Consider the following 12,302-nt stretch of genomic DNA (forward strand, 5'->3'; position numbering starts at 1 on the left):
ATATAATAAATGTTGTAGCCGGGCTCGGTGGCTTAGCCTATAATCCCGTGTTTTAGAAGGCTGAGGTGAGTGGATTGCCTTAGCCCGCAGGTTCAAGACCCGCGTGGACAACTTGGCGAGACCTCATCTCTACAATAAATCAAAAAATTAGCCGGGTGTGGTAGCGCGTGCCTGTAGTTCCAGCTACTTGGAAGGCTGAGGTGGAAGGATTGCCGGAGCCCAGCAGGCAAGGCTGCGGTGGCCGGGAGCGGCCACTGCACTCCAGTCTGGGCAACAGAGTGAGACTCCAACTCAAAAAAATAAATAATAAAAATAAACAAATAAATGTGATTTGGAGAAAGTGAAAGGACTGAATTTCATTTAGTTGTTTTTTCCATAACTCTAAATAACCCTGAAGATATAACCAAAAGAAGGTCAATTCAACCAAAGTATCCTATTGGATAAGATTCCTTTAAAATAGTCTAAAATTATTATAATATGCCAGAGCAGTTTTACTTTTAGTTAGGAGAATTAGAGATTGAGTAATTTTTGTAATGCGTTCTTTTGAGGATTTGAGTGCTTTAAACATAATAAGGAAGATGGAAGGGTGACTATGTATACTACCCTTAAGGGGAGGAGGAGGGATGAATATGGGAGAGATTATAACAACAACAGTGAATGCCAAAAAGAAATGCAAAGTAGTCTTTTAAGAGAAAGATAACATCTAAGGGTGCAGGGAAATTGGGGAGGCTACATGATGGAAGTAGAATTTGAATACATCTAGGAATGATAGGGAGGAGGAGTTATGAGAGGCTGCCCAGGTCAAGGACATGAGTTGCTGTAAAAACCATAAAAGAAATAGAAATGTTTTATTGATATTAAGAAAATGGAAAGCTGTGTCGATTGAAAAGACTATGGGGTGGCAAGTGTTACGTTTTTTTTTTTTTGAGTCAGATCTCACTCCTTCGCCCAGGCTGGAGTGCAGTGGCACGCACGCTGACAGCCACCCCAACGTCGACCTTTTGGGCTCCAGTGATCCTTCCTCCTCAGCCTTCCCTAGTATCCGGAACTACAGACGCGTGCTACCACGCCTGGCTATTTTTTATTTTATTGTAGAGAGGAGGTCTTGCCAAGTTGCCCGGGCTGGTCTTGAACCCGCGGGCTCAGGCCATCCACTCTCCTTGGCCTTCCAAAGTGCTGGAAATACAGGTTGAGCCACTGAGCCCAGCCAAGTGTTATATATTTTGAGTATATAACAAAGCATACTATGTGGTAGATACTGTTAAAGGTATTGCCAAAACAGAGAGATTAAGACATTTCCTGGATGGCAACGGAAAACGTTTGACTTTGCATTTTGAAACTTAAGGAACCAGTGAAACCTTTTGAGCAGTAATATACTCTTACCTACTTCAGGAAGTAATAACACTTAATTGAGTAATTATTATGGAATTGTTTTAAGGACTTTATATGTATTAATTTTTTTAAATCCTCAAGATAACTCTGAGGATTCTCATTTTAAGATTAGAAAACTGCCGAGCTCGGTGGCTCAGCCTGTAATCCCAGTGATTTGGGAGGCCGAGGTGAGTGGATTGCCTGAGCCTGCGACTCGAGACCTGCCCAGGCACCTTGGCGAGACCTCATCTCTACAATAAATCAAAAATTAGCTGGGCATGGTAGCGCGCGCCTGTATTTCCAGCTACTTGGAAGGCTGAGGCGGAAGGATCACCGGAGCTCAGCAGGTTGAGGCTGTGGTAGCCGGGAGCGTGCCACTGCACTTCAGTCTGGGCGATGGAGTGAGACTCCAACTCAAAAAAAAAAAAAAGATTAGAAATGAAGGCCCAGAGAAGTTAATTAACTTTCCCAAAGTCACAAAAAGAAGCTTGAGTATGAATGAACCCAGCAGCTGACTCCAGAGCTATACTCTGAAACAGGAAAATAAATTTAATAGCATTGGAGAGAACTAATTGGAAGATGGAGACTGGAGATAGAAACTACTTAAGAGACTGTTGTTATAATTCAAGAAAAAGGAAATCACCATACATAAGATAGAAACACTTTAAAAGGGGGTATTCATTTTGACCTGGCTCTTGAGCATCTAAATGTGTCTGTTTGTCTATTCCAGACCTATTAGTTGCCCTGAAGTGGTCTTTAGGAGGCAAGACTTTTTGATCACCCAAGAGCTCCATGGGAGTTACTTATGGTTGTCTGGTGGTGTGCCATTTGACTTTGTGGATACTTCCATAGTGGCTTAGAAGCTTGAGGGTGGAACATCATGTAAAATAAGTTGTATCAAGTTGGAACTTGATACTTCCTGAGATTTGCTCTGGGTTTTTAATGATCTAGATTTACAGTGGGTAATTTATAATCCACTGCTCCAAAGTGGGCCAGAAATACAAAGTAGTATAATGACTGTGCTGTCCAAATAGGTACTTAAAGAAATACTGGTTTTTCTGACTTAAGCTAAATTTAATCAATTAAATGAAATAAAGGAAATTATTTATGTTGTTCAAATTAGTTTCAGTGGTGTATTCTTGTGAACTCTTTCTAAGTGGTTTATAAAGTAATATTTAAAGAAAAATGTTTTTCCCTTATAGAATGGCATTTACATGTTCATTTTGTAAATTTCGAACCTTTGAAGAAAAAGATATTGAACTGCATCTGGAAAGCTCTTCACACCAGGAAACATTAGATCACATTCAGAAGCAAACTAAATTTGATAAAGTTGTTATGGAGTTTTTGCATGTAAGTAGCTGTTTTTGAAGTGAAAAGCATTTTATCTGATGTGAATTATGTTTCTAAAAATTTAATTTAGCATTTATTTAAAGAATTGAGTTTTAAAATTAACCCAGAATTACATGTTAATTCCTCTGTAATAGAATTTGGATTTGTTATTTCAGAAATCATTTTATAGTTTTCATTGTCATTTCTGGCAGAAGTGTCAGAAAAAGAATTCTTTTGGCAACTGTTTATTGATGTAGATTCAGCTATCATCCAGTGAGAGTCTACTGTGTACCTGGGGTATGCTGGATGCTTTTATTCATTACTTCTGTTGAATCTCATAACAACTCATTTATATCATGAAAGATCATGTTCAGAGCAGTTAAGTAACTGTCACTAAGTGACAGTCTTAATTCAGAGCCCGAGAACCTGGTATCTGTTTAGTGTCCTTTGTATTGTCAGTATGTAGTCATCAGTTTTAAAGTTTTTCTCTAATACCCGTGAAAGATGCTATGTCAGGCACTTAAAGACACAGACACTAGTCTCAGTGAGCTAATATTAAATGAAAGTAGAACACGTTCACAGATACACGGTCGATACAGTTAAATGGTAATGCCAAAACTGCAGAGGTACTGTAGGGGTTTGGAGAAGTGTGAGACAGGACCAGAAATGCTTAAAGAAGGGACTTGAGCTGGATGACTAATTGTACATAGAATTTTTGTGGACAGAAGAGATGGAATTATTAGAAAGTTAGAAACAGTAGTCATTCAGACCTCTGTATCCTCAAAGAATTGTGATTCTTGATTAAAACGTCTTTCTGTTATTTATTTCCTTAACTGGTTCCTATTTCTCCTTTATAATTTAAATGTCCACCTACCTTGAGAAGACCTCTTGAATATTCTATTTGATGTCTCTTTCTCTATATGTTTAAAACACATTTGAAAAGTGAATACATTATAGGGTTTCTTAGTCATTTCAACTAAATTGTAAACTTCTTGAGAAAAGATATTAGTTCTTGCATAGCAGATATTGTATCTTACATAGGATGAACATTGTACTAAGCGTGTACTAAGTGCTCTTTGAAAACTATTTGGATTCTTCCTATTTTGTTTTCCAGGAATGTATGGTGAATAAATTCAAGAGAACATCTATTCGTAAGCAACATACAAATAATCAAACAGAAGTAATCAAAATAATTGAAAAAGATGTAATGGAGGGTAAGTCTTTAAACAAATTATTTGAGAATTTTAAATATCGTAATATCATTTACATGTGTATGATAAAGCTACTAGAGTGATATAGTACAGTCACATGCACTGTAGCCCTGAGTGGGTTATCAGAAATGAACTTCTTTGACTTCCTGTTCTCAAGTGTACAAATTTATCACTCCCTCTTGTTTTCCTTCATTTCAGTTTCAGAGGAAAAATTGTATTTTCTTCTAGATGAAAGATACTTCTATCTGTCCTCTAGCTTTTATCCCTTCTTATCTTCTGAAGTTCAAGTTATAAACTCTTCTATTTTTCAGTCTTCCTATAAAAATCTCACCAACAGAAAAAACAAAGAGAAAGACTAAAACCTGCCATTTCTTTTTATCTTTAGTTAATCATGCGTCTTTAAACATAACCTATACTGGTCTCTTGTTCTTAACATCTAATGAATTATATTAAGCATAGTAAACAATTTGCTGTTACCATTAGGCTACTGAAATATGCTGACAGAAGTTAATACCGACTTCCATAGGTTCTTTTTTTGTTTCTGTCTGTCTCTTTTTTTTTGTTTTTTTTGAGACAGGGTCTCACTCTGTTGCTTGAGCTGTTGTGTAGTGGCGTGATCACAGCTCCTGGATCACAGCCTCGACCTCCTGGACTCAAACAGTCCTTCTGCCTCAGCCTCACAGCACTTGGGACTACAGGTGCACTTTACTAAGCTTGACTAATTTTTTAATTGTTTTGTAGAGGCGAGATCTTGCTGTGCTGTCCAGGCTGGTCTTGAACTCCTAGGGTCAAGCTTTCCTCCTACCTTAGCCTCCCAAAGTGCTGGGATTACAGGTGTGAGCCACCATGCCCAGCCAACGTAGGTTCTTTTGAATCTTTTTCTTCTGTACATTTTTTTTACTAACTACATTCTTTGTGAATCATTTTTTTCTTCCTTGGTTTCTGTGGCACCTCACTGGCCTAATATTTTCTTTATCACCATGTCATTTTTTGAATCTAAGTGCTTTTCTTTATCAGTCTTTTAGAGTTGGTACTTTTTAGTACTCTGTCATTAGCCCCATTGCCATCTCCTTTTATATTTCTTCCTGATGAATTCATTTAGGTTATAGAGCTTAAAATAGTATCTACATCTGGCTGCCTACAACATCTCTCTACAATGGTCACACTAAATCTAACGTATTCAAAAATGTATCATCTCCTCGAGCATACTCTACCCCACAAAGAAAACAAAACTAAACCTCACAATGATTTCTTTCATTCATCTTACCAAAGGGGCCAAATATCTACCAAAACCGGAAGTACAGAGTTATCCTAGATATTTTTTCTTTACCGTACCTGCAGCATTGTGTTCTTTCAATTCTATCTTTTAAATATTTACCAAACCTATTTATTTTCCTTGTCTTTAAATACTGCATTTGTTCAAGTCCTTTTCTGTTCTCTTGATATGTGGAGTACTTTCCTAACTAATTTTCTTGCTTCCAGTCTGTTTTTTTGTTTGTTTGTTTTTTTTAACTAGGAAAGGTAGTTAAAAAGGGTCCAATTAAAGGAAAGATAGTTATGAAGGGTACAATGAGCAGAACAATTACAAGAGGGTCTGTTGCTTGCTGCCCCAGTCTGTCATATCGTTAATTCTACTACATGTTCTCATAACTTTAGAAACTTCCAATGGCTCTCCTTCCTCTACAGAATAAAATTTAAATTCCTAGGCCTAGAACACACAGCTTTTTATGACCTATTCCCTTCTCTTTTTTCCTGTTCTCATCTTCAGTCTCTTTAGACTCTGCTCCAGCTGTACTAAACTTCTTGCAGTTCTCAGAAAGTGCCATTTTTTTCCTGACACCTTTTCCTTGCATGTGTGCCTTTGCCTGTAATAAACCCCGGTTGTCATTTTCAAGATCCAAGATTTATGTTTTCCTTAGAAATTTGATTCTGACATCTTTTCCCTATCCATCTATATTCATAATTATGGAGATTTTTATTGTACTACAAAATCAACATTTGTTTTTCTTTATGTAATTTCTATAATATAATTATTTTGGGGGGATGGACTTATAGGCCTCATTGCATGATTGTTTAACATAATTAGGAAATACAACATAATTATACCTTCTACATTCTTCTTATTGATTAATTATCTATATGTTTTAAAATCTATATTAGTGGATTTTTGAAATGTGGTAGAAAACACAACATAGACCTGTATATTCTGACCCTTATTTTGGGAGAAGGAGTATAAATAATCCTGGAAACTAAGTAGAAAGACCTGATTGGTCAGAAACAACCTGTGACTCATTTCTTTAATAACTGGATTTCTTTTGTAGGTGTTACTCCAGATGATCACATGATGAAAGTAGAGACTGTTCACTGCAGTGCTTGCAGTGTGTATATCCCTGCTTTACATAGTTCAGTTCAGCAGCACTTAAAATCGCCTGATCATATCAAAGGAAAGCAGGTACATTTTGATCTGTCTTAATAACATTGAATTATCTATCAATCCTTCATTGTTTTTTTGGCCTTTGTTTCACATCTATGAGCCTGCATACAGTCCTGTTAATCTCATACATGAATAACTGTAACTATACTCAGAGAGGAGTATAGTGTGTAGTAATGGTTAAGCTTGTGGGCTTTGGAGCAAGACTTCCCTGGCTTTGAATCCTGGTTCAGTATATAACATGTGTTAAACAAGTAAATTAGCCTTTCTTTGTGTAAGTTTTCTTTTCTGTAAAATGAAGATGGATAATCATTCTACTCTCATGTGATTGTTTATAATTACAACGTATAAGGTAATTAAAATAGTACCTGAAAATGGTAAGCATTCAGGAATTCATAGCTTTGTTGAGCTGTTGTTTTTATTACATTTTAAAATAGTTCATTCAGAATAGTTCTGTGAATATGTGTGTGTGAGTTTCAGAGCAAACAATAAAGATCTGCTTATTACTGATAAATTTTTCTGATGGCTGGGAAAAATTTAAAGACTAGGATTACAAGTTATCTATTGTTACATTTTTTAGCAGACTATCCCTGAAAATTTTACTGTTTTCTTTTTGGTTAGCATATTTCTGCTTCTTTATTGACTTTACTAGTTTTATTTATACTTTGTATTGAAGTGAACCTCATTTGACTCAGACTTATTTAAACACTTTGAACACACAGAGTCTTTTGATAGTCTTTGTCTTTTTCTTCTGCTATTTCCTTAACACCTTTTTGGCAACTAGATATTCCATTTTATTACCTTCCTTCCTCTGTATAATACAGTCTTGTAATAACAACAACCAAGAGGAAGACTCAGTGTTTTTGTAGTGTGAAAAAAGCCTTCTTTCTTTTTTAATGGCATGAAGATTATAAAGTATGGATTGGAGAGGTAGATGTAGAGTGGAAAGAAGAGAAAGCAGCTGTCTAGTAGATCTAGACTTGTGTGTAGGGTTTGGGGACACAGATGATTTAGAATGTGTCACAATAGTTAATTTGCCAGAAACTAAATCATTTAAATCTAAGGGTTTGGGCATAAAATATGGTTTCAGTTATGGAAATATTCTTCATGGCATGGTTTTTTCAAGTACCCTCAATGTGTTCTGTTTTTTATAGGCTTATAAGGAACAAATAAAGAGAGAGAGTGTCTTGAATGCTACAAGCATTTTAAATAATCCAATAGTGAAGGTGCGATACGAACGCTTTGTTAAGGTAAGATTTTAGGGCAAAAGCTTTTTAGGTAATATTGTATTATTACAATAATTAAATGGTGGCATAGTAGCCTTTTGACGTATCATAGAGACAAGGTCTCATCATGTTGCTTAGGCTGGTTTCAAACCCCTGGGTTCAGACAGTCCTCTTGCCTTGACCTCCCAAAGTGCTGGGAGGTCAAAGTGTGAGCCACTGTGCCTGGCAGCTTTATTCTTGATTTAAAAAAAATTAACTTGGGAATTGTGTCTTAGATATGTAGTTACTGTGGACTTTAATATTTTACTCCTAACTTAGACTTACGTCCCCTCATCTAGTTTCCTTCATGGCATAGAACAGACTGGGATGTACCTTTCTGTCACTGAGAAGACTCAAAAGGGAACCCCGAAAGGATTGAGTTGTGTACACCTAGTTTCTACTTCCAAGCTGCTACTTGGATAAATCATTCCTCTTTCTTGGATAACAGCTAGAGGGGAAGTAGGAAGTCAGGGATGTAGCTCCAGAAGAAGCCCCTCTGTGGAATCAGAAGGGCAGGAGAAGAGAGGCTTGCTTCTGATGTTGGGAAACTCAGGTGTCAACAAGTGGGTCTACCTGGCCCATTTTACTTCTCAGAGTTTTTGCCACATGTTGCTTGAATCCGTCTTTACACAAAATTTATTACAAATACTTATTGTGCAAATAAGAACTTCAGTAAATTAATAGAAATAAAATTTAGAGGTTGGCTGTTTTGCTTTTCTACAATACCAGACTGGTCTGATAGAGGTTAGTTTTTGAGTTTTTACAAAATAATAGCTTAAAATCATTCCACACTGAAGAGAGCTGTTATGTTGAAGATTTACAACAGTCTGTTATTTGCATTCATAAGTAAATATTTTATAGATTAAAAAAGTTTTGTTTATTTTGGCTATTGTGATTAACAGTTGCTCTGTGAAAAAGCCTGGTATATATTTAAAGACTTTGAAATTATCCCTCAACCAGTGACTTTTCTGTTGAGTAGTCTCAGTTCTTTTCACTTGTTCCCCTGAGGAACAATGATTTCCCCTAAGGAAATATGATTTGTTAATCATATTTGTCACTATTTACTGCATTCTTGACATCATGTTTTAAAAAATGAATGCAGCCCTGAAATGAAATCCAATTTTGTGAGAATCATAGCATCAAAAAGACAAGAACATTGTATCTAAGTTAGGAAAAGTTAGATGTTTATCCTTGCTTTGTCACAAGCTTTTAAGAAGTTAGTGATTTCTGTTAATGTGTGAAAGTAATTTTTAATGAAGGAAGAATACAAAATTAGAATTTCTATGAAGGGTTTTCACGCTATACAATCAAGTCACTTCATGAAATGGGAAGTGTCACTGGTCGGACGGAGTGTCTTGCTAAATGTGCATATTGAAGAGGAAGCACCGAAACTGAGAACTCCTAGAACCTTGTTACTCAGAATGTGATTTGTGGATCAGCATTATTGGCATCACCTGGGAGCTCATTAGAAATGCAGAGTTGCGGGTCATATCCAGCCCTACTGAATACGAATTTCCATTTTAACAAGATCCCAGTTGATTCACATGCATGTTAACATTCAAGAAACACTGGTGTCACATTACTCAGTGATTTCCCTTTGTTCAGCATTCCTGTCTGTTCTGTTCCCTGTTGTCATTCCCCCAGAACATCATGGTTAACCTGGTCATGGCTTAAGATTCTTTCACTGTTAGATGCTGTCAGTCTGACAGAATACCTTCTTAAATCTTTGTCCCCATCAAGATCATCAGGTCACAGTTTCTCCTGATTCTTCAACTGTTTCATCTTGTTCTGCCTTCACTCCCTGCCCTGGCACTCATGGCCAATCCTCTCAACAAGGAATACTGCCATTCTAGAATTCTTACTTGTTTGTTCTTTTATCACTTGTGAGTTTCCAACACTATCCACCTATGGATAGCTTTATTAACTGTCTTGCTAAAAAATGTCATGGAATTGTGCTAGTCCTATGTTTGTCAGGTTTTCAGTCATTTCACAATAATTTTACTTATTACCTGTCAATAACATGTTTCCCATAGTGACTGTTCCAAACCTCTTTCACTGCATATATCCCAGATTTCATCCTTACTTGCTTCGCCTCCCACATTCTTTTATTTTTACTTTTTAAGAGATAGGGTCTTGCTCTGTGCCCAGGCTGGAGTGCAGTGGCATGATCATAGCTCACTGCAGCCTTGAATTCCTGAGCTCAAGCAATTCTCCCACCTCCGCTTCCCTATCAGCTGGGACTGTAAGTGTGCAACACCACACTGGCCTCCTTTCCATGGTCTTATTTCTTCTCTTGCATCAGGAAGATTGAGACCATTAGATGTGAGCTCAATAAATGTTCTTTCTGCCTTAGATATATGTATCTTTCTCTCACCTTCATTTTTATCTGTGGGGAAAAATATCATTGCCCTTCATCTATGTTCTTGTTTCATCATTATCTCTTCCCTTACTTGCATCTGATTTTTTTCACTGTTTCTTTTCTAGTCTTCCATAAACAAAACTTGACATAACTTTTCCCAGACTTTGGTCCACCCGTTTTTATTATCTCTTCTCTTCCCACCGTAGTTGAAAAGGTAGTTTGCCTTGCACATGCTCTTTACTTCGTATCTATTCACCCTTTAAACTATTAGTTTTCGACTGGAAGAATGTAATGAGAGTCCCCTGTGAGGCTAAGAGCCAACAAAAAGCTACGTGAGGCCCTTGTTCAGAGTTTTCGAATTAGGGTTTCCCAAACCTCTCTGATAAATCTTTCCTAAAATGCTTCTTCAGTGTGTGGGTTAATCACACATCTCCCCTGGGAATTTTGATTCAGGAGGTCTGAGATCGATCCAGGAACTTGTGGATTTAGCAAGAACTCCAGGACTTGACTAAATTCAAATCCCAGTTAGTGGAACCAGAGCCTGTGGTTTTGACATCACAGGAAATTGCAAAGATGAATTCTTCGACGACTGCAGCTGTGTGACTCTCACATCATACTTCTGAAACTGCTTTTCCTAAATGATCAGTGATGTGATTATCGCATCTAGTAGAGTAGTCTTTGTAAAAAAAATCTTAATATTTTGTTTATCATTTTATTTTATTTTATTTGTTTATATTTTTTTGAGTTGGAGTCTCACTCTGTCGCCCACACTGGAGTGCAGTGGCCGCTCCCGGCCACCGCAGCCGGCCACCGCAGCCTCGACCTGCAGGGCTCCGGCGATCCTTCCTCCTCAGCCTTCCTAGTAGCTGGAACTACAGGCGCACGCTACCACGCCTGCCTAATTTTTTGATTTATTGTGGAGATGAGGTTTCGCCCACCCAGGCGGGTCTCGAACCACCGGGCTCAGGCAGTCCACTCACCTCAGCCTCCCAAAGGAGCGGGATTGCAGGCTGAGCCACCGAGCCCGGCTTGTTTATCATTTTAAACATGGATCAATCCCCAAGAGTGCTCGTTCACCTCTCGTGATGGTCAGCTTTAGAGACTTTTTTCAGTCCTTTTCTACCTTTATCTGTTTGCATCATTGACTCTGTTGAACTGTAACATGTTCTAGAATCTCTTTTTTTACTCCTAGGTTTTTCTTCTGCACCCGGTATTCCTTCCCTTCTAACTTCTACCCTATGTACAGTATAGGTATCTTCACGGGGATTTATTCCAGTCTTTTTTTCTACTTTTGTAGTCTACTTTTGTAGTCTTCTAATATGGTAAGATTTATATGAGACTTGATCCAGATATGCTACTCAAATATTAAAATTGTACCAATGAATGTTTACTGAATTAATTTGTCTGCTTTTTAAAAATGGAAGTGAGGCATGATATCTATTAGATACAGCAAGGTGCGTAAGAGTCAGGGTCTCACTCTGTCACCCAGGCTGGATTGCAGTGGCACAATCTTGATTCACTGCAGCCTCAACCTCAGGTAATTCTTCTACCTCAGCCTCCCAAGTGGCTGGGACTACAGCTACATGCCACCACACCCAGCTAATTTTTTTATTATTTTTGTGGAGACGAGGTCTCACCATGTTGCTGGTCTTAAACTCCTGAGCTCAAGCAATCCTCTGGCCTCAGCCTCCCGAATCCTTGGGATTATAGGCATGAGCCAGTGCATCTGACTTCATTTGAGTTTTAAAGAGATCCTGTATAACAGTAGTACATTGAATACTGGTGTGATTAAGTAAAATTATAAATCTTTGCATTATCTGGTTCTGTCAGAACACGTTTGCCTTTGTCATAGATATGTGCTTTTAGAAATTCAATTAAGGAACATATATGGCCTTTTAAGTACTCCAGTTTATGGAGTATGAAGTAATGGCTTAGTAAGTTATATATCCACATTGGTATGAAATCGATACTCAAAGAATATTTAGTGAATTTGTTATAAGTTTTAAGCTTCAAGTAGTATTTATTATTCATGATATGGCAATAAGAATTTCACTGATGTAAAATTGTGCTGATTTTAAAAACTATTTCTTACATTTTTAGGGTGAGAATCCTTTTGAAATTCAAGATCATTCTCAGGATCCGGGACTAGGAGATGAGGAGGATGACGAAGAAAAGATTGATGAACCTCTTGATGAAGAGGACGACGACGACGAGGACGAAGAAGAGGATGAAGAAGTAGAGGGAGGGGGAGAAGTGGAGGAAGTGGAAGAAGTGGGAGAAGGAGGAATGGAGGGAGAGGGAGAAGGAGAGGGAGAGGGAGAGGGAGAGGGGGAGGG

At 37.7% G+C, this 12,302-nt stretch overlaps 1 protein-coding gene across 1 annotated transcript in view; it reads left to right on the forward strand.

The window, feature by feature from the left end:
- Window positions 1-12,302, forward strand: part of ZNF326 (zinc finger protein 326) — a 33,414-nt gene that overhangs the window by 20,164 nt on the left and 948 nt on the right. Inside the window, exons 8-12 of the mRNA XM_008074183.2 lie at window positions 2,574-2,721; window positions 3,815-3,914; window positions 6,233-6,363; window positions 7,497-7,592; window positions 12,067-12,302. Of these exons, the coding sequence (XP_008072374.1) occupies window positions 2,574-2,721; window positions 3,815-3,914; window positions 6,233-6,363; window positions 7,497-7,592; window positions 12,067-12,302 (711 nt within the window). The remainder of the gene's footprint in view (window positions 1-2,573; window positions 2,722-3,814; window positions 3,915-6,232; window positions 6,364-7,496; window positions 7,593-12,066) is intronic.

This window comes from Carlito syrichta, unplaced genomic scaffold (genome assembly GCF_000164805.1).
Source record: "Carlito syrichta isolate Samal-C Ts95f unplaced genomic scaffold, Tarsius_syrichta-2.0.1 Scaffold316362, whole genome shotgun sequence".
Taxonomy (NCBI): Eukaryota; Metazoa; Chordata; class Mammalia; order Primates; family Tarsiidae; genus Carlito; species Carlito syrichta.